The sequence below is a fragment of the Halichondria panicea genome, chromosome 8 (assembly GCF_963675165.1).
Source record: "Halichondria panicea chromosome 8, odHalPani1.1, whole genome shotgun sequence".
Classification (NCBI taxonomy): Eukaryota; Metazoa; Porifera; class Demospongiae; order Suberitida; family Halichondriidae; genus Halichondria; species Halichondria panicea.
Window position 1 is genome coordinate 2,195,705 of NC_087384.1, and position 23,876 is coordinate 2,219,580.

Below are 23,876 nucleotides of genomic sequence, written 5' to 3' on the forward strand. Positions count from 1 at the left end.
GCTAACTCATATGTTGAATAGAAAGTTTGTGCGGACAGATGATGCTATGAAAGATTCTGAAGAGACTGCAACAGCCTTCAATGTGAGTCAAACTAGCCATAACTCGAGAAAGAAGCTTTAGTTTGCTAATCCACGAATCAAAATCCAAGAGAACGTGGCTAGAAGCCTATAAAAGCTGTTAGTTTTCGTCGCATTGTAACCGTTGAGCAGTTATAGCTGGAATACACACACACACACACAGACAGACACACACACAGTCAGCTTTACCGTATCCCTCGTGCGGCTACGCCTCGAGGCATAATAAATAAACTGCTCAAGACATTGACCACTGCAAACAAAACGAAGAGAGAGCTCACAAGACTCACTGTATATTGGAGAGACAGTTGAGATAAAAGACTATTCTAGCTAGCAGCTTCCCTTCTGGCCACAGTACATATGTAAAAAGTTTTTTAATCCATGTATTCGGATAGGCTCTGGTCCGGTTCCATTCTGATTAGCGAGGTTCTATAGTACTGATTATACAGTTACCAAAAAACTCAATAAAAAGACATGGCCATTATTATACATAATTATATATACATGTTGGTGCTTCGAGCCTATGAAAACCAGCAGTCGAGCCAAACTTATGGCTACCGTGGACACAATGAAGCTAGGAGGTAAAATTAATCACCATTAAGTATGTTTAACCATGCATGCATAATACAATTAATTATAGATAACATCATCTTATTTTGTACAGCATCTAATGGGAAGACTACTACAAAGCTAGAGACTACCCCACCCTCTTTCCCTTGTCCACTCCATGCTTGGTCGACCCGGCGAATCCAGCCAACAATGTCTACCTGTCTGGCATTGGTACGTACCCGCGCAACAAAAGGCCAAGTGAAAACGAGCAGGACTGCATGGAGTCAGTTTGTGGATAAAGTGGAATACTTTGACCTTGAGAAGAGTGTGGATCGATTCGAGGAGATCACACGTTAAGACAGTTCAAGAGAGCTGACTAACTTTACACAGAGAAGACTATAATTATAATAGCTATATAGTAGTATTATAATAATAGTAACTTGTTTCGCTGCTGCTTAAACGTGTGTTATTTGACATTTGACTATAATACATGCACCAATACCCATGCATAAGTTTGATTGAGGCAATCCAGTTGCAATACTCATTAGCAGTGCATGACATTGTAGAAATTGGCAACGGAAAAAATATAGACTCATTTCTTTTATTCGATTACAATATTCTTAAGGGACTGTTCATGGGAATCAGCTCTAACAGTATAAGAACTGATGCTATAAGTATGATGATGGTGCAAGACGTGGGTGCAACTGTTGGGAGCTAGATGGGCGTGGCCCGCCTCCAAAAAAGTAGAGAAGGGGAGGAGCTGGGAAGCCAACAAATGCATTACGTAAGCGTTATACGATCTGATTGGTGCGTATGCATTCCTGAATGCAGACTGCTTATGTAATGTGAGCAGTCTGCAATCTGATTGGTGCTGCATGTTTTTCTGCAGCAGAACGAATGCTTGATATAGGGCTGCAACCCGTCTCCCTTTTGAAGGTGGGCCACGCCCATCTAGTTGGGAGCTTGGTAATAATGAGCCTATATATGGAATTTCCCTGGGACAGTCCCTTTGCTGACTATATACCGTATAGCGGGTAAGTTTCGTGGGGTAAAAATTCGTTCAACTCGAGAAATGGTAGTTTTCGTGAGTAAAAATTTTCGTTTAGTCTCGTGGCTGCACGGCATTCCTACGTTCAGATAAGCCACGCCTACGATAAATTTCGTGGAGGTCAGCCTGCCCACGAAAATAACGAATATTTTACCCCACGAAAATTACCCGCTATACGGTAATGCTCCCACAAACAGTACTTAGTCTATACTAAAAAAGAAAACATAATAAAGACAACACACATGCACACATCGAATTCAAGATAGACATACAACAAACAAAATAAGAACATAACAAATGGACTTCAGGAATTGCCACCCTCCCCACAGCAATGAGCTACTCACTCACAAGGCTGCTAGAGAAGCAACAGATGAGTTGGCTACCCTCCTAAAAGTAGTCTACTATATAGAGCAACAGGTATACTGTGCAAAATTCACTTATCTGCTTTTATACATGGACAGGACCAACAGCCAATTACTGGCTCTCTGGGACACGGCACTGCAGTTCCTGGAGACTTTGATCTGGACATGGTCATCTACTCAAGAGGTGAGCACCTGCAAACACAAAACTAGATAGAACATTGTAGACTATATCAGTATTTTGTAAGTGGCTAACTCCTCAAATTTTGACAGACCTAGATCCACACAAAGTTCTTGAGCAAGGCTATGACCACTGGCTAGAGAAGCTTGAGAAATTCTTGAAAAGAAGCAGCGATGTGCAATTTAAGAATAGGACACCTCACTCTGTCAGGTTTTGGTACAAGGACCTCATTGACGTGGACATGCTGGTGACCCCTTGGTGGGACAGCGTCTCCCAGCTGAGCCTGTTCTTGGACAAGATCCCGGTTGAAAAGCGCTTTCGGTGAGTTAGAATTCAAGAACAAAACTGCATGTGCACTATATATATGATACTCATAGCCTATGTGTATAGAAAGAATTATATCAAGTATGCATATACAAAAACCTGCAGGTTCTCAATAGGAGCCTCAAAATGGCAGGTGCAGTTTATGCAGAAGCAAGACAATGAGGTAAAAGATACATACATTGCAGTTTATCAAATAATATACATTGTGCATGTATATACCACAGGTTAAAGTGCTTATTCAGTGTGCTAAGGCATGGAGAAACAAACAATGGCCGAACGTTTACCCAGTACAGAAGAAGCCAAAGTCTTACTTTCTTTCTTTGCTCGTTTTGAAAGCTTATCAGCTTGCAAAGAACAAATTTGGAAATCTAAACCTTTCGTGATATGGCTGAAAAGTACGTACAGTTATCATGATATAATTATACCCTGATCAATTCATGCATACCATAATTATATATATATATATAGGATCTCACATGAGCTTAAAGATCTTGTCCTTAGAGAAGATCAACAAGAGTAAGTCAGTCTATATGTCATAGTTATAACACAGGCACGAGGGACGTATGGAATATTCTTGTTGATTTTACTTCCCTTCGAATATCTGTAGTCGGTATTGTACGGCGTATCTACCCCTGCCCACGCGCCGTTGTTGTACCTAGCCTCGAGACCAGGCCGATTAAAATTCGCCTGGGTTCGAGGCTACATTGTACCATATGCTGCTGGAATTTAAAAAATCGAAGATGTCTGCTGAACCTGGGAGGAAAGCTGCATATTCAGCTGACATTGGCTGGAGAGTTGTATGGCAACACATTGGAATGAACCTCTCTTACAAAGAGATAGGAGCTCGCTTGCAAATTGCTTCAAGTACTGCTCACAGAATTTTTTCTCGATTTAAAATGTCAGGAGACGTGGTTGCAAAATCAACCTCTTCAGCCACAAACCAGGAACTTATAGATGATTATCATGAGCTACTGATCATTGGCATAATATCTGAAAATCTTTGTACTTATCTGAGAGAGATATGCAGCATAATTAAAGAGGCAACTGGAGTGATGCTACAGTGTGCCGTGTTATGAAGAGGTATAAGGATTCACAAAAAAGAATATTGCCAAGCAAAGAAGCATTCAGTATATAGAGCTGACTTCTTAGCACATGCATTGCTTTTTAGGAAAGAACAATTTGTATGGATTAACAAAACTGGAAGCGATAAAAAGCGCCAATCATTGAGGAAATTTGGGTACTCACTGAAAGGCTTACCCCCAGTATGTCATCGCTTCCTAGTACGTGGAATTAGAATCTCTGCACTTGCTGCTATTTGCTCTGAAGGGCTACTTGGATCACTACGGGAACTTTTAATGGAGACACATTTTTCGATTTTCTTAGAGGAACTCTGATACCCAACATGAACCCATTTGATGGTTCAAACAGCAAGTCAGTGATAGTTCTGGACAATTGTTCCATTCACCATGTGCCGGAAGCTACTTGAGGATGCTGGAATACTATATAGTTATGTTTCTGCCTCCATACAGCCCGGACCTTAATCCAATAGAGGAAACCTTTAGTTCAGTAAAGTACTTCATGACGAACTATATCAGACAACAGATGACCCTCAAAGTATTATTCAATCAGCGTTTTACAACATCACAAAAGAATAATGTATATAGGTTGGATAAGTGATAATGGATATGCATAAGCATGATTACTTTATACAATGTTCTTGCTTTAATATACACTCAAAACTTATTGATGTCACTCATGATTGTATCTTTATGCTCTACATATATTGATCTTGTGTAATAGCACCTAGCTCCATCAGCTTGTGCCATTTCTCAAGCTGATCAATGCATTCAGACCTCAGTGTGATTCGTTTGGCAGGTAATATTCCTTGAGGCTCAGATGTAGACCGTTTCCTCAACTTTGATTGGCGAAAGAATGGCTTGTCTGGAGGCTCGTCATATGATACGTGCTTGTTTAGCTGAATCATATGAGCCCAGGCTCGAAGTTGCTCAGGACTAAACTCTCCATGTAGAAGTGTGTTTTTCCTCTAGCTCATCAACAATATATATAGAGTCAACTTCAGCCATTTTCGACAAATGGCCTTGGTAGCTTGAATGACGGGTAGGTTTGTTTTGTCCTCTTCAGGCTTTTTCTTCTTCGGGGGTACACCAGAATTGACATTAGAAATAGAGAGGTGCTTTCGAGCATGTGCTTCTATCTTTGCCCAAATGATTATAGGGGTTTTCTTTTTGTAAGAGTCGTACATTGTTGCCACATCAGCATCACTATCAACTATAGTTGCTGCTTTCCTTTGAAACCATGACCAGGCATTATGTAGCCAAACTGTACACCATCAGTATACTTTTAATGAGCTTCTCAGATTCCAAAGTTTGCTATGAAAAGACACTTGCTGAGAACCGTTCCACGGCGCACCACCTAGCTGGAATAAGACGGTTAATGATCTTCAATGAATACTCCACTTGAACTTGAGGGGACTGTTTCGGTGCACTTCCATGGTCACTCTGTAATAAACAATACCATAACATCCTAATACAAGGGACACTGGGCTGCTAAATTTATTAATGCCTTGTGTCACATAATTAATTCTGTGCATGAGACAGTGTTTTAGTATGAATGTGTAGTAAATCTATAGCAGCAGAGGTGTGTTAAGTATACTTGTATGAACTCACAGTTTGTGCAATCCCTGGGCTTGAGCTAGGGCTTGAGCTAGGGCTTATCACCGTGATGTCAGTCCCACTAGCACGTACCACACCAGATGTACTAGACTCACAGTCTTCACGCATGTGAAATGCGCCTACTTCAATGCTGCCTTGGGGGCCATTTGTTCGACAATGGATGTCCCAGTGATCCATCTTAGTTTAATAAGTTGTCTCATTCAAAAAAAGAAAAAAATGGTTTCACACGTGGCATATACGCATACGCATACACGCATACGCATACGCATATTTGAAGGGAAATGAAAACAACAGTATTGCACTGAAGCACGAGGGCTGAGTGCAATATATGCCATGCATCCTGAGTGCACGTGTTATAACTAGTTTATATCCCGAGGGCATAGTAACATAACACTCTCTGTTAAGGACTATGGCCAGTAATGGTCATGTCTATTCTGTTCATTATGTATTGCTCATGCATGTGATATGATCTATAGCACATGGTACTTTGTATCAGTAAAAAGTGAAGTGAAATTATCTTAACTAATCCAAGAGTAGCTCCTACACTGTCTTAGTAACACAATATAAACTGCACAAAAAGATGACAAAGACAACTCCGCTCCATCTCTTCTCTCTTCTATAGACGCCAGTATATGCAGCGTATAAGATTGGCATGACTGACAAATGGCTTGACTCAAAATTGTTGGAGTTCCAACGCTGAAACCACTGCAAAACAGCCCCACCCCACTACTGCTGCAAAGAAACAGCCCCATGCACCCCACTTACTACTGGCAGTACTCAGAGCAGTACTGCTGCGAAGAAACAGCCCCACCCCTCTACTCAGTGTAGCTGCTGCTCAAACAGCCCCTCCATGGTGGTCTAGACCCTTGGCCTCACAACCAAGCCAAAAAAGCTCGCCTCTACACTGCTGCAAAACAGCTCAAGCCCCTAGCAAAAAGAGCCGCTTCTAATGCTATGATGAAACAGAATTGACATGCATCACGAGGTAGAGGAAGGTCTAGGAACACAGAATCTTCCACAAAATGAACCTTGGACAATTTTAAAACCTGCATGGTTGCAAAGAAGAAACTCCAGCAGGCTGAGTGCAGAACATTCCTACATGGATGGACTTACACTTTGATACTTGTTATTTCTCATGATATATTTATCATTTGTCTAATGTCAGAGGGGCGCTTTGTGGTTAGTGCATTATGACTTTGCGGTTTAGTGCATTATGACTTTCAGCAGTGCATTATGCTGCATATTGCACTTGGCAACAACGTAGCAACAGGATATAAATACATATACATTGTAGAGTATAATTATAATCATACTACCGTATATGAGTATCTGTTACACAAACACATCATTGAAATACAGTATTCACTGGGATGACTACTACATTGTGGGAGCTGGAGGAACTGATAACACGATTCTACATGACACCCCAAAAACCCCTTGCCTCCTGGACCCAGCCAACCCAGCCAACAACCTGTTTGACACCGGGTTCTACACTACACGTACTGGTGATAGGTCACATGATGAGGAGGAGGGGAACTGGTCTGAGATAAAGAGGAAGATTGAGACCATTGACCTTACTGTGGACATATAAAGTATTATAACTCATTATCAACTCTTTAGCTATAAAAATTATCGTTGAGAATTTCTAAAAACCACTAGATCTACTTGCATGACTGTGAGATCAGGTATAATAATGTACTTTTAACTGGCTAGCTGGGGAACTGTTGTATGAGTTGTTTATATTATACTCAGTTTATCCAAGCAGTCTATATTCCCATGCAAAAAAACAACAACTCATTTACAGTGAAAAGTCAGAGTTCAGAGAAAATGAAATTCATGAGTACACATTAATGGTATTATTGTAATGGTATATTCTATATGATCAGAGAATTTTACCACAATCCTTTTATGGAGTGAACCTCACAAGCATGCAGTGGATTGAATAGAGTAAATGTACGTGCAAAGCCTGAACTAAATGCTAATAATTTATACTGAAGAGTCATTTTAGAACTATGGCAATATATACCGCCAGTCAGAGTGAAGAGTCTATTCAAAAAGGCTCAGCAACAAAGTTAAAACTATACAGATAAACGTAAGTCAGCAAACAGAAACTGTTATCGTTGGTATGCTATCAACACACATGTACACATACACATGCAGGCATCTGAGGAGGAAGAAATAGACATCGACATATCAGATGTTGTTGTTGGAGGATCATGACTCATGGTACGGCATTACCCGGGCACTTTGACATAGACCTTACTGTCTTCTCACCAAGTAAGGACAACAGCCTATGAAACACACATAATTACATTAATATAACCTTCAAATATTTAATAGGTCTACACCCAAAGAAGCGTAGAGTAACAGAACAAATGTATAAAAAGGGTATGGAACTGATCATGGACTGTGAAGCAGCTGGAGGCCGATCGACAGGTTAGCACCACTTCTCACAAGCCCATGCTCTAATTATTGTTTAAGCAATCAACTTATAGCATGGAGACAAATATTCATGTGCATGCATGCATGTGCTTAATTATAAGAGAAGTTTGCTACAAATTTGCAGAGAACGACCTCAATGTCACCAACATCCACCATGTCCCTGCATGACGAGTTATCTCACTCCATGAACAGTCTGGACATGATACCTGAGGCTACTTCACCACGGCAATCGAAACAAACTTCACCACAACCTACGGAGGACATGTCTGCTGATCTAGTGGTGAGTGCATGGCCAATTGTGCACGTGTTGGCGTGTAAATCTTAATTGATACTATCACCATTTGCAATGGATTCCATTGTAATAAAAGCCTAATTTTTGTGAATCTCATTGAAAGATTGTTGCCCTATAATTATATGCAGGTGAACTTTGAACCAGAACTGGACTTCTACTGTTCACCGACTAGCACATTGCGTCGTGCGTCAATGCGATCGTTGCAATCGGGTCTGAGCACTCTTCGCAGAGTGGATCACCAGGAACTCATGGCCGCCTGGTCTACCAGTTCAGACGATGACAGGGACTCCCCCTGTCCAAGGTGGGTGGGGCTCATGTTGTGTAAACATTGCTCTTTGTCCTGTTGGCAATTTTGTTTGGCGAGCACCCATAATACAAGTACAATTATAGTGTGTATAAATATATATTATATAGCCCTACTTAATCGGTTGCTATGCTATAGTGTGTATGTATATACACTTTACGTTGACATTGTACCCTTAGACTTTTCAGCAGAAAGCTATCATATAATTATACAATATCAGGAATCTACTCCTGATACAATGCAGGCAGCCGAAGCCTCTTGAGGGTACGTGGCAACGATTGACATAAAATAACTTTTTACAGGTGTAAGAACATGCAGGAGATGGTGACCAACTATCAACAGGAATTGAGCCTCGTCAACAAGCAGCTGTTGTCAGCGGTCGAGCAGAAAATTAAACTGCAGGAACAAAATGAAGCTTGGCAGGTACAGTTATCATAATTATTGGCTATCCTAAGAAACCAACGAATATGCATGAGTCTTGGAAAATTAGTTGTATTTCGTGGCCTTCTATAATACATGCATGCGTGTAGGTCGCATGACTATATAAGCATGTAGGAAGTCTTGTATATAATTATTATGTCACTGTGGAGGGTATGTCCTTTTTTTAATTAAACTCCTGGACCACTGTAATTAGCTAATGCATGATTGAGACTTAATTGGAAATGTGCTCGCATTTCATGTCCTAAACTTTTATGTTTGTATATGCTATACCGTATAATTATAGCGGGTATAATTTGTGGGGTAAAATACTCGTGGGCAGGCTGACCTCAAGGCATCGTTTACCAGAACACATGCAATGCAGTGCACGTACAATGAAGCAAATTTAAACAAGACATTTTTTATTCACGAAAATCACTGCTGTTCAAATTTTTACCCTACGAAAATTACCCGCTATACGGTGCTGTATTTATATAGTTACTTTGCTGGGTACAAGGTTTGCTTATACGCCTATATAACACCGGCAGAGTGACATGGCTGAAATAGTACATCAGAACCTCTACCAGAGACTGGAGCAAGACTCCCCAGCTAGGAAGGAGAAACTGAGCAAATCTCCAAAGAGAAAGATGTTCACTTCGAATAAAGATGATGCAGAAAAGATATTCAAACATGAATTCATAAAACATTCATGGCTCTTTTGAAACTTAGCTTTTGCTACATTTCGTGTTTTTTGACTCTGTTTTATACTCATCCTTCTGCTAACACAAGTGCAAAGTCCTGCTGTATAATCTTATAATTATATAGGGTCAATAAGAACAAGGCCCCTCAAAAATAATTTGCCAAACCATTGAGCTATATACGTCTCAAATAATCAATTTTCAAGCAAACAATGCATGGGTGTACATGACTATACATGTTGATTGTACATGTACGCGTGTGTGGTGAGTGATTCGATCTCAGAATAGTCAATTGCAATGCAACCTATAGCTATAGTTATGAGTGTGTATGTCACTGTGTTCAATCAACTACATACCCTATAGCGCGAAATTTTAAAAGTACACACGTACATTTCGTGGAATGGCCTCTAAAAGCATTTCGTTGCACAATGTTTGTGGAATGACTGCTACGCTTTTAATATTTGCATGTTATCAAACGATGTTAGTGGACTTAATTTCGTGTAGGATTGCTAACCCACGAAATCAGCGAAAATTTAAGCCCCCGAAAAGTTCGCGCTATACGGTAATGTACGATTGTGGTACATTTGGTATACATGTACTACATGCATGGTGCTAACAAACATAATTATGCAGCTGTCATGCACTCATTGGGGAGAAAATAGCAATATTTGAGTCCGGAATTACAAAAGATCCCCCAATAACTGTGGCAATTTGAGAGAGAGCATAACGGCATTTACACAAGATATTGAGTTATTTGGTAGCTATAATTATGCCTCGAGGCGTAGCCGCACGAGGGATACGGTAAAGCTGACTGTGTGTGTATTCCAGCTGTAACTGCATGTGCTCAACGGTTGCAATGCGGCAAAAACAACAGCTTCTATAGGCTTCTCACGTTCTCATGGATTTTGATTCGTCGATTAGCAAACTAAAGCTTCTTTCTCGAGTTACTAGAGGATGGCTATATATAGTTATACCTATATAATTATGGAGGAGGACTGACATTACAATAAGCTAGGGATAAATTAGCCGCAATGAAAGCAAGCTAGCGAACATGTTAACAGCTATAGATTAAGCATGCACATGAGAACTATAATATTAGTATGAATGCAGTATAACAGTTAGCAGTACTATAGTAAGGAGTGTGTGATCACATAATATTGCATTGTCATGGTGTCAGTGATCGGATAAAGGGAACTGGTAGATACCGGATAGCACCATTATTAATTCCGTAAATAATTGCCAGCAGCAGAATACCCTACAGATCTTTTTCTTCCTTATCCTAATATTCACAAGTGGTCCAGACATTCATTGCTTAAATATGTGCCAATACAGCAGAGACTTGCATTGCCAGCACAAATCATTGTTGTATATGAATGTAGTTTAAAGGACTAACCTCTACACATTGTATCCCAGTTCTTATGTTATCGGCTGGTACTGTTGTAGCAACAGTTTATTGCTATACCATCAATTACCATTAATTATTAGGTCATAATGGAGTGCTAGCTCATAACTAGTGTTCAAGCTGGCGCTGTGCTAATGCCTCTCGCCATGTTTTTGCTTTCGCTCAAAAGTATTAGAGTGTTATCTATAAGGAATTTTATATTAAAATTAGCTTATCTATATAAAGTCACTGAGAAGAAAAGACTTATTTACATGCATCTATTGTAAGTTGTTATTTATTGTATTATGTGGCTTACCAGGACATCAAGAAAGAAGAAAATTGATTCTTCCAGGATCTGTAGTTCAGTGTATATAATATCTAAGAAGAAAAGACCTGTGTACATGCATATTGTTATCTATATTGTTATATGGTAGTGTTTTGTGGCTTACCAGGCCCTCAAGACAAAGATGATTCTGCCAGGAGGATCTGGATCTGGATCTTGGATATTATTTTCTCACACATGGGGAATGAGCGCGCATGCGCATTACATCCACAGGAATAATTAAAGGGTGTGTCCAAAGAGATCAATTTCACAAATGGCTACTGCTAGCTAGCTGTTTTAACAGATATTTTCTGAGTATTGTAGCTAACAAAAAGCTAGCGCTTTAGTGCAAGGCTAACTCATATGTTGAATAGAAAGTTTGTGAGGACAGATGATGCTATGAAAGATTCTGAAGAGACTGCAACAGCCTTCAATGTGAGTCAAACTAGCCATAACTCGAGAAAGAAGCTTTAGTTTGCTAATCCACGAATCAAAATCCAAGAGAACGTGGCTAGAAGCCTATAGAAGCTGTTAGTTTTCGTCGCATTGTAACCGTTGAGCAGTTATAGCTGGAATACACACACACACAGACAGACAGACAGACAGACACACACACAGTCAGCTTTACCGTATATATCCCTCGTGCGGCTACTCCTCGAGGCATAATAATCAGAAACAACAAAAGTTCAACACACACAATATAATTATACAAAACACAACGTGCACAATAATAACTACATTTTGGGGATAAAGCTGATCTGAGGGTTCTGTTCTGATATCTCTATAGTTCGGAGTGCTGTATTACGTGCACCTTCTCACAGCGCCTGTAAATGGAGGCAATAAAGAATGAGTTAGCTATATAGATCAGTACACAATGACTGCATGGTGGGTGTAAGACATAACATTTTACAGTTTGTCCGTAAAGTATATCGGTTAGTGTTAGTGTACAGTGCCCCTAAAAAAACACAATAAATAAATTATTTGTTAAATCGCATATTATTCATTAATTTTGGTATACATAAATGTATGATTGGCTAAGAAATGCTGATGAAATACCATGACAAGCAAGTGGCGGGTATATATGTGGTGGTTTATAGAACAGCTCTAAATATAGTGGACAATCGTTTGGTGATAGAAATACAAATACTAACTATATAATTATATATTATTATACGTAAATTAAGAGAAAAACACTCACCTGCAAGTACTGACAGACTTGGTCAGCAACCTCCCCTTTCTTCAGTTTTACTAACATATCCAGAAGGGCACCGAATGTCGCTTGTGAACGCTTATTTGTTTTCCAGATTTTCAAGCATTTAATCATGGCTACGTGAGTATTAGTCTCTTTGGATACATCATTTTGCTCGCTCAGAGTTAATTCCATCATATCGACATAGAGCTCAGTATTGTCAAAACAGGCAGCCAAAACTGGTATGTCTTTTTGTTGGATTTCACGGTTGATTTGTGAAGTAGTGAGTGGACATTTGTCTACCAGCTGTTGAAGAGCTGTACTCACTGGTTGAGCAGGTGATCCTAAAGAAAGGTCAGATAATACATTCATGCCTATCCCGCTATAATTTGTTATGAGCATTAACAACAAAACCACCAATGTCAAGATGAGTTGAGGAGATGACAAAGAACAAGTGAGTGAGGTATAGGACTGCTCTACTATATAGCAGGAGGGACAAGTTCGTATAGGGTGTCATATACAGGATTTTGAAGCAGAGGGGGAAATATATATAATTAAGGAAAGCAACTAGAAAATGTTGCTAAAAAAAGGTTAACTGTTATTTCAATACCATGTAAAATTGCCAGCTATGGACACCAACTACCGTATAATCTGATTAATAAGCGCACTTGGTTAATAAGAGCACATCAACTCATAAGCGCACTCTGGTAAGCAGACCAAAAGCCTTGATAGAAGGCGCAGCACAGTTCTCTGCCCAACAACTGGTCTCCACGCTTCTTTATAGACGTTAAGTCTCTTTCACTACCGTAGTTGTGTTACTGCTGTCAGATATGACTATAAACTTCTTGCAGACAAACGATTGAACTCTATACAAGCGCATCTGGATAATAGGCGCATACAGAGGCCTGCTCTTTTCCCTATAGGCGCATGCGCTTACTAACCAGATTATACGGTAGTATACCTGAATACAAATTTTAGGGGGGGGGAATTGGAAATAGGGGGGATATCCCCCTCCCTCCTGATTTTACTTTAGGAGTACAAGAAGGTGAGGAGACAACTACTATATACACGTTGTTGTCTCTCTACGTCACAAACACTTGAACCTGTGTGGCCGACATGACCATGTATGGCTAAAGCGGACAGGCTACAATCAGAAATTCTACGCATACCGTATATGCTCGATCAGAGGCCGCTCTTGTATAAAGGCCGCACTCACATAATACGTTGTTAATTGTCTCTCTACGCCACAAACACTTGAACCTGTGTGGCCGACATAACGGCTAAAGCGGACAGGCTACAATCAGAAATTCTACGCATACCGTATATGCTCGATCAGAGGCCGCTCTTGTATAAAGGCCGCACTCAAATAGTAGCCTCCCTTGCTAGCAAAATGAAACATTTAGTAGCCGCTCTCAAATAGTAGCCTCAGTGAACTTTGACTCTAGCATTTCTACACGCAGCCAAAAAAATTTTTACTAGCAGCTAGCTACATGTACGTAGCTATTAGTAGCAGCTTGTTAGTGCTTCAAAAGACTTTCTCATGGCAGAATTCAAGTTCATGCAGGTGAAAACAACATTTGATGACAAACTAAATTATCTGGAGCTAATAAACGCCGCTCTTGAACAGTGGCCCCTCTTGAATTGTAGCCTCCTCTTCCAGCAAAATGAAACATTTAGTAGCCGCGGCTCCTGATCAAGCATATACGATAATTATGTTTGCACAATACATGTAGCTACATGCAGTTATAACCACAGTGTTTTGAGTGTGGTTGTAGAGCCACTTGAGAGTGTGGGCGTTTTACACACATACCGTATATAGCGGGTTATTTTTGTACGGTGGAAATTTAGTTCGTATTGAAGAGCATCATATGAAACGAAATTATTCTACCACAATAAATTCAAAGTCACTATCCTAAGCTGTACTAATATTTAAAATTTAATGGTCTCATACAAAAATTTGCACCAACGAAAATTACTCTTTTTTATGGGCTGTACTGTAGTTGCTTACTCCTCTTCATGCATGCACTCCTGGTATACCTTACACAATTATTGTTAGAAAATGCTTGTAGTAATACTGCAATCTGATAGGTCACTGAGAGGTCCATTATTTCACTTATGGACCTGAGGTCTTCTAAGTAGGTCTTATTATACTGATTATACCTACAGGCAAGATGATGTCAAGATTAACTTGTATGGAACATGGCAACATCACACAGTTTATATTGAAGTCATAGTAACGATGATACAGTGCATCATTAAAAATTAATTTTTTTAAAGTTTTGCGTTCTGCAGTGCCGCTTTGCAGCTTTTATCTCTCTCTTGCAGCTACAATAGCTAGTGCTCTAGTGCAGAGCTATAACTACTATGACAATAGCAACTTTTTATTTGCAATGCGTGATTCTCAAGAAACAGAAACTGCCTTCATCAATGTGAGTTTTTTTATGTAGACTAGCCAGAGCAAAGCTTTAACGTTGCTTGAGGCTTGTAGAAACTCTTGGTTTCAGAGTCTTCTTTGTGCTAATATAGCCTAGCTTGCTTAGCACTATTCTAAACCAGTTATAGGCCTCGTCAACGGTCACTATGGAGTTTTGAGACCCTCAGGCCCTTAGTAGCACCCTCGCTACGCTCGAGATGCTACAGCCTCGGGCCTTCAGGTCTCAAAACCCCATAGAGACCTTGGACTCAGTCTATAACTATTATTTATACATGTATTACCGTATAGCGCGAAATTTTCGAGGCACTTATATTTTGGAATGGCCTCTAAAAGCATTTCGTTGTGCAATGTGCATGGAATGACTGCCTACCGGAACCCACGCCTTTAATCTTTGCACATTATAGCAGATAATTCTAACTAAAGGACTTAATTTTCGTGTAGGATTGCTAACCTGCCCCTCGAAAATTTTGCGCTATACGGTACGTAAAAATGGATTGCTAACCTACGAAATCAGCCCCTCGAAAATTTCACGCTATACAGTACGTAAAAATGGTGCAGTCTATACAGGTAGGTGACACATTTTTTGAGGTTGTACAAATGACAGTAAAATCGCCAAAACTTGAACTCGCGAATACAATTAACACCTCTAATTCACTGACTTTAAATAACCCTCCGTATACATGTAGTTTCAAAGGGCTTAATTTTCGCTGTTTTAGTAGGTTAGCAATGCTACATAAAACTTATTACTACAACGTGCAAACATTGACGGTGGGGCCTGGGACTGCTTCCGGTAAGCAGTCAACCATGAAATTTATTCAATGAAATGCTGCTATACCATTCGACACAGAAACCATGCATATACTGAGTATTGCATACTGAAAGCGTGACACATTAATCATATGGTGTGTTCTGACCTGGAATAGTTCGTTGGAGGACCAGGTTAAGAGTGATAAATTTGAAGGGATCCTTTGCACCCACTAACTTGACCTGGTGGAGTAGCTTGGGAGGAGACACCTCATCGTTGCTTGTCAGCTCAGCATTTAAGTGGCAGTGCGGAATCGACTGTCCAGGTTTGAACTGGTCAACATGCTTCTTCATTACCTATGGAGATATTGTACTATCGTACTATCAGTACATGTACACATTTAAATACCGTAGGATGAAACATCGGCGTTATTCTCCACCCTCCACTAACTTCAGCACCATCATTAGGAACATCTAGTGTTATTCTGTCCTCTTCAAACTCAACGATATGATTCAGTCCGAGAATGGCTTCTTTAGAGGAATACTCCTCACTTACACGCTGTACAGTGTACATAGACAACAGTAAATTGCTGTTGTGAAATAATATTGTCCACTTACTGTTCTATGAATCGCATCATTCCAGCTGACAACAAAATGTATTTCCCTGCTATGCAGCTCTGAGCCAAGGTAGTAGAGGCTGGCAGTGTACACTCTCTCCACATCCTCTCCAGTCACCGCCAGTCCACTGAACCGAGACAGCTCCAGTGAACCGTACGATGTCTGATCAGCGAACAAGCCACGTCTTTCGAGCTGCTTGAATGTGTAGGGCAGACTCTCCTGGGAGCAAAGTGCTTTTACAAATGAGAGCTTGGTGGAGCCGGTCATCTTCGCACAGTGCTGTATTTCGACTGTCAGCAGCTTCTGGAATGGATCCGGGGGATGAGGACGCAACCAGAATACACCGCTGACCAACTGGAGATTGTCAGGAAACTGGTAACGTCCAGCTACACTGGCCATGATGTCTAGTCGACATTGGTCAACACCAGCTGGCAGAGAGTCCTGAGGTATGTGAAGTTTGAACCCATGGCCATCCCAGACGAAGGTTTGGGATGAGTTGGTGACAATCACGTGAGTGTGGGCTACAGCTTCAACACCAGGGAAATCTGAGCGGAGGAAAGGAAAAATAGAGTGCACATGCAAAAAGCAGTCATTCTGAAAGGCAATACACATACCTCAGGTTACTATTATAGACGGGTAGTAATTTTAGCGTTTTTCAGATGTTTTTAGGGTACTAATTTATTGGAGAGAAGTTGAGATATAAAAGACTTTTCTAGCTAGCAGCTTCCCTTCTGGCCACAGTATTATCATAATACATCTTCTTTAATGATATTCATAATCAATTAATGATAATCCGAAACTTCATGTAATTGAAATGTCATATATCCGGCTCTTTGCATTAGCGAGGTTCTACTATAGTGCACAATTTTCGAGGGGCTTACTGTTTTCGTGGGTTAGCACTCGTACACGAACATTAGAATTATCTGCTATAACGTGCAAAGATTAAAAGCGTAGCCTGAGAATGCTTCCGGTAAGCAGTCAACTCACATAATTTATTCAACGTGCTTTAGAGGCCATTCCACAAAATATAAGTGCCTCGAAAATGTTGTGCTATACAGTAAAGGTATATACACTCACCGAAACTGTGTTTGGATTCTTGCGGTTGACTTATGTTTCCAGTTGGTAGATGAGGAGACAATATAACATCTTGATAACCTATAAGTTGGGTTCATATCATAATTATATGACACGTACAGTTCCTTACTCCCTAGAGGCAGCAGTCCTTTGCGCTCGGCCAGGATATGATCACTCTTGTTTTTGAGGTACTCCTTTTCTGTGTTGATATTATAACAGTACCCTAACTGAACATACAGCGTTACCTTTTCTAACTAGTAAATGTTCTTGCAGTCAAGCACGCGTGGAGCACCACACATTAAAGTACATAATACATGCAAACAGTCATGTACATAACTCACTTTCTTTGCTTCTCCGAGAAAACAATTGTTTAGTTTTTTTACGAGTGATGCCTATAAGCTTGTGTAGAGTATTAATCACGTTTACTGTTCGAGATATGCGCTCTGACCGTTGAATAGCGGCGGGTGATTGTAGCTTGTTCAACAACCCTGCACAGAGTAAAAACAGTACTGTACATCATAGTATACTGATCATGTATGCAGAAAATAGGATAATGTACATGTAACATAATAAAGAAACCATGCAGAAGAGTGATATACAATAAACACAGTGCATGCATTTATGATTGTTATTCATGCACTCATGTAGCATACACTACGGCACTGCCTGCTCTATATACCACTAACTGTATATATGTACCTTGAGGCTGCTGGTCGATTGGAGGGTCGGTGCTCTGACTGGGAGCAGCAGATGGTGCCCCAAGAGACTGAAGATATTCGATGGTTTCAGTATGACCTCTCTGTATTGCATAGTCAAGTGGAGTCCTGCCTCCAGCATCAGTTACACCTGCACATAAGGTCAGTGATACTATAACAAACATATAAATACCTTAAGGTGACATATTTTCACAGGTAGATTTGTTTACGTTTTTACAGTTTTGTACATTTTGCGGTATGAAATGTCGATCTGGATACATTAAACAAGAGGGCGACCAATTATTTGCGAGTCTTAATTTTGCGATTTTACTCTCATTCGCAGAAATAGCAGAAATTAATACACGCGAAAATATGTCACCTTAAGGTAATTACACTCCACTGTTGCTGTAGCTACAGCCTAAAAAATGTGTATCTTGTTTCGTTTGTAAGGGCTATATGCAAACCAGTCATGTGACTAATACGGTATTACTAACTGGATCATCACACTCACTGGTGTCACAGTGGGCTCTCTCCACCATGTACTGTACCACATCTTTGTGTCCACCGTAGCAAGCAGTGTGGAGGGGAGTCATGCCATTATTCCTTTTTACAACTGGAATAAGACAAAAATTGATTCCACAGAGTAAAAACAGTTCATATGGACGCAAACAATGCTATGAGGCTGACTCTTGCTTATTTCACAATCATTCTACTTAACTGAACTGTGTGATATACTAATTATGAGGCCAGTATACAAGCACATGATTAATTATAGCGGTTGTTGCATGCAACTAGGAAACGACACTTGGCCCTACACTATGGTTACATGCAATGTTGTCACAGCTATATAGTTGCTATAATTATGTCTATAGGGGGAGGGTTAAAGTAGTGTAAGCGGCACTATCAGAATGAAAGCACAGCAGGTACTGACGCCTCGGTGGAGGTATAACATAAAACTACATGCAGGCTATTAGCAATAGCAAGGGCGTGTGAAAAGAAGAGGGCGTGCAACAACAATCTATCGTATTATAAATGGAGGGAGTTTATGTCAGAATAGTGAAGAATTTATTGCACGTGCACGCACTTTATACTCTTGTTTTTACTCTGTTTACTAGTGGGCAGCTGGCTAAATCTTAATCACAGCATATCCTGCTGACGCACACACAGTATACATTGTGAGTTGCATGCCCTCTTCTCTTCATACGCCCTTGACAATAACAAACATTATATCATGATGAACATTTTTGCATTGCTGCATGCAGGCCGAGGCGTAATATAATTATGTACATACATGTACATAGAAACTCACTGGTGTCACAGTGGGCTCTCTCCACTAAGCACTCCACCACTTCACAGTGACCTTCCTGACAGGCTATGTGCAATGCTGTCATCCCATCCTGTACAGAGACAAGTGAATAAGTATAGGTCAACTACGTACAACCAAGGTGCGCCTCAAGCATGAGTTGAGCACCCCTAAACAACAAAAATATACCTAAGGGTGTGGTCATCAACATCATCTAGCTTGGATGCTAACCTAGCAACGGCATAAATATGGAAAAAGTAACGTCAATGGCTTGAAAGACTTTTAGATGCTAGAATTGAAAAGTATCTACTTAATATAGTTTTCTCAAGCTTTCTTCCTGAGGATAGCATAGAAGTCCTCGTCTCATGTGCATGACATGTGTACTCGATAATACATACACTACTCGCCATGCTACAGTTTCTAAAACAATCGTCCAGTCATAGAGTTTCCTCCTCACCATGTCCCGGTGATCGGTAAAATGTTACAAACTAGCGTAAAACGAATTCCCCAGATTCTGGGGAACTCAGTTGCGCATTTTCACTATCACCTTGGCTATAGATACTAGGCCCAGTTGCCGACCTAGTGTTATTTTAGAAAGAACTCGACCAGGGACCGAGCTTGGATAATGAAAGCACCGTGAGTGTTGATGCCTCGGTGGAGGTGTCAAAGCTACATAACATATAATGCTACTAATAGCTTAAAAATGCTATCATTATAATGACCATGATGAACATTTTTAATTTTGATGCAGCAAAGGCAAAATCTAGAAACACAAGGAAACTCAAAGAGTGGGTAATGATCGACCATGATTCTTATTAAAAACGATCAATGCCAAAAGTCCAAGTCTAAAATAAATGGCTGCATCAGCAGAGCCTTGCAGCTCTCTTCTCACCCTTGCAGCTACCAATAGCTACAGCGTTCTAGTGCAGCTAGAGCTACTACTAAGTAGAGTAGCAACACTCCGTGGACAAGTTATTCTGCGCACTCTTCTGAAAAGGCTGCAATGGCATTCCAAGTAAGCAAAACTAAGCATAACTCGAGACTCAAGCAGATATTAAAATACAGTTACTAGAAGCCTATAGAACCTCATACCTGCACTTCATTGATCTTTCAGCAGCTGTAGCAGTCCACACACACACACACACACACACACACACACACACACACACACACACACACACACACACACACACACACACACACACACACACACACACACACACACACACACACACACACACACACACACACACACACACACACACACACACACACACACACACACACACACACACACAAAGGCCATAACAGATCTTTACCACACCGTACTATTGCAGGGTTCTGCCCAGGAATTTTGAGAGGTGGTTAAAAATGATGGGGGAAAATTCGCCCATGCAGGGGGTGCGTACGGGGAGGGGGACACAAATTTGAACATGCAGCATTTGTTGTAAGCCATGTAAGTATACAGCTGAAATAATTATATATGTACATTGTTGTACTTGCATCAGTACAGTATGGTGCTATACTAAGATTTCTTCATCACAGGGTCATAATCAGTACTTGGAAGTATTAACTGCACCCAGTTGCTCACTCTCTAGCTTGTCTTTCCCTTAGCAGGTGGTCCAACTCCCTGTTTTAAGGCAGAGTTACAGTATAGTTAGCTAGCTAGCTGCAGTATAGTACTCCTCGAACTCAACAAAGCCATGCAGCTTCAATTAATTGTTCTGGTCATGCGCAGTAGAGTTCAATTAATAGTTAGCTCTATATAAGGCACATCAAGACAGTAAAACTGGTAAGCGAAGGGTTACCAAGCGAAGACTGTACTAGCAGCTAAACTGGACTAGCCAGTACTTGTAGAATGTAAAGCAGTGGTCGGAAAGGCTAAGTGGTGGTCGGAAAATATCTAGTGGTGGTCGCAGCTTACCTAAACGATCACTGTAGGCAGAACCCTGCTATTGTCTTTTTCATAAACCATGCACATACAGATATGCAATCACATAGAAGCGCACTGTGAATGATAGGTAAGGATTATGAGTCTTAAAAGCAGAGCTAAAAGCTTATTAGGTATTATAATTATATGATGTGCTATTAGCGACTGGAGAGTATACAGCAATTAATCCCGTATCACATCCGGTCAAGTAATTGCACGTCGTCATTGACAGCGTGAAATTACCTGTCAAGTAATTGCACACTGTATTTGATAACGGGTTGTTTTCGAATACGCTGGCAAGGTTAATACGACTTGGCTACGCCTCATGCAATTAGTATCCCTTGTTACTCGTGCTATTAATCCCATATTGCACTTTTAGCCATACTATTAATTATGAGCAATTAAACCTCACCTCCTCTTGCATGTCCACCTGAGCCATAGCTGCAATTAACACTTCAACTACCCTCAAGTGACCATTCTGAGAAGCTACGTACAGCGCAGTAACTCCAGCCTGTACAGAGTCAAGTGAGGAGTGATGAGAAGGTGAACACACACACACACACATCAGCTCACAGACCACGTTTTAGGTTGATAAGCCTCACGACACACAACCAGGACATGACAGAGGAAACTTTACGACTACAGTGCAACAACCAAAGAGAGTAGATTTTTTTTTATATTATTTTTTTTCACATTTTGTGGCATATCTTCTGAAGTAAAAGTGATATGATCTATTTGAGTGCAGGTACTGAAAGTTCAATTATTGGCGCTTCCATTGGACCACCACCTGTTACATCATATGACATCATCACTATGAAATGGCTGTCTGAAGATGTGTACCTCCGAAAATATGTTAGGAATAGGAATAGCTTATTTGTTTGAGTTAAGATCTGAAATTTATTGTGTATGTACCTGACTATATTGCTCATCTTTTGAGCTTCAACGGAAGTCTGGGCTGCTAGTAAGTTCTGAGAAATACTGAATTTTGTTGTTTTTTGGTGGCAGTTATGTTAGGAATACAACTTTCGATTTTATGCTAGTTAAGGTCTGATTTTTGAGGAGCATGTACTACAATAGCATAGAATTCATCTGTACTAACTTACAGGAGCTAGACAAGTCTCATCTTTGCTAGAGCGGCCCTTCTTGTCAAAAATGGTGATTTTGCTCCGTTTTGCTACTTTTACTGACGTATGCAATGATATTCATTGATTTGTGACATCACAAATCATCCTGTTGTTATTTGCTACATCCAAAGGTCATGTGATGTCTACCTGCAAATACACAGTTGGTGTTGGTCATTCTGTGTCACAGGGGCGTGGTAATTGAGCTTATTACGTAGCCAAATCGCCCCAAAAGTCATAAAAAGCACTGTTTTTGACAAGATGGGCCGCTCTAGCAAAGAAGAGGCTAGCCTAACTCCTGTAAGTTAGTACAGATGAAAAGTACACTATTGTAGTACATGCTGCTCAAAATCAGACCTTAACTAATATAAAATCGAAAGTTGTATTCCTAACATATTTGCCACCAAAAAACAACAAAATGCAGTATTTCTCAGAACTTACTAGTAGCCCAGACTTCCGTTGAAGCTCAAAAGATGAGCAATATACTCAGGTACATGCACAACAAATTTCAGATCTTAACTCAAACAAATAAGCTACTTCTATTCCTAACATATTTTCGGAAGTACACATCTTCAGACAGCCATTTTATACTGATGATGTCATGTGATGTAACAGGTGGTGGTCCAATGGAAGCGCCAATAGTTGAACTTTCAGTACCTGCACTCAAATAGATCATATCACTTTTACTTTAGAAGATATGCCACAAAATGTAAAAAATGTGTACCAAAAAAAAAAATCTACTCTCTTTGGTTGTTGCACTGTAGCTAATCTCTGAGATGTGTACAGTTAGATACACTCACCTCTTCTTGCATATCAACATTGGCTCCAGCATCGATTAGAAGTTCCACACACTTCAGGTGACCATTGTAACTGGCTGCCCAGAGAGGGGACTGACCCCACTGTACATGTAGTACATGAGCAGTATGTTATAAAACAAGTGTTTGCCAGTGTAAACAAAAGATATGATTGTGATAATTATCACTAATGTTATTCATTTACAACTGCCAGTTAGAAAAAGGCAATGAATATAGTTACTGATTTTTATTCATTGCCTTTCCTGCTAGTTGCGGTTACAACAGCTAGTATCTGTGACGTAGGTCTGGAGGAATGCTTTTTGTGTACAGTACGTCTATTAGAGTTGCATACTCTTCCTAATGAACTCTTGTCAACGCTTATAAGGCAATTGCCTTATAGTTATTGGCCTACTAACCCTAACCTACGTACGCGCATGCATTTGATGAGCATGCTTTATTAATTACTCCATAGATGGAGCTGTAAAAAACAGATACAACATATATCGACCTGCTTACCGTATTACTAGAATATGTAGTACATGAGCAGTAGTATGTTACACCATAGATATAGATACATGTAGAACAATAAGAGGGATTAGAAACGAAAACGTTTATGTGAAGCACTTCGCATTATAGGGTGTGGCTAAAACTACATTTATAGTCAGCATGCTCGTTACCTGTCTTGACTGCCATACAATATGCGAATTGATCACTTTTAATGTTGATTATAAAGAGAATCAAGCTCTAAAAGGTCGACTAAGCAACTCAGCCACTATCACTATAAACAAATGAAAGCACCCGCGGGTGCTGATGCCTCGGTGAAGGTGTCAAAGCTACATAACATAATGCTAGCTTTATCAAGATGAACATTTTTGTTTTGCTGCATGCA

The 23,876-nt window shown here is 40.2% G+C and overlaps 3 protein-coding genes across 3 annotated transcripts in view; 2 read left to right on the top strand and 1 right to left on the bottom strand.

Annotated features, from left to right (window-relative positions):
• Positions 1-23,876, bottom strand: part of LOC135339652 (serine/threonine-protein phosphatase 6 regulatory ankyrin repeat subunit B-like) — a gene marked incomplete in the record, with an annotated part of 1,209,744 nt that overhangs the window by 1,090,180 nt on the left and 95,688 nt on the right. Inside the window, 1 exon segment of the mRNA XM_064535867.1 lies at positions 22,994-23,092. Within this exon segment, the coding sequence (XP_064391937.1) occupies positions 22,994-23,092 (99 nt within the window).
• LOC135340163 (uncharacterized) lies at positions 1,907-7,085 on the top strand. Its single transcript, XM_064536487.1, has 7 exons — positions 1,907-2,089; positions 2,134-2,218; positions 2,305-2,533; positions 2,642-2,699; positions 2,761-2,915; positions 3,005-3,052; positions 6,589-7,085. Exons 1-7 carry the CDS (start codon positions 1,970-1,972, stop codon positions 6,818-6,820), a joined length of 927 nt encoding a protein of 308 aa, XP_064392557.1. The 5' UTR covers positions 1,907-1,969; the 3' UTR covers positions 6,821-7,085.
• Positions 7,375-9,548, top strand: LOC135339806 (BICD family-like cargo adapter 1). Its single transcript, XM_064536081.1, has 6 exons — positions 7,375-7,506; positions 7,570-7,665; positions 7,796-7,951; positions 8,092-8,264; positions 8,570-8,690; positions 9,233-9,548. The coding sequence occupies exons 3-6, from the start codon at positions 7,808-7,810 to the stop codon at positions 9,404-9,406; spliced, it is 612 nt and encodes a 203-aa protein (XP_064392151.1). The 5' UTR covers positions 7,375-7,506; positions 7,570-7,665; positions 7,796-7,807; the 3' UTR covers positions 9,407-9,548.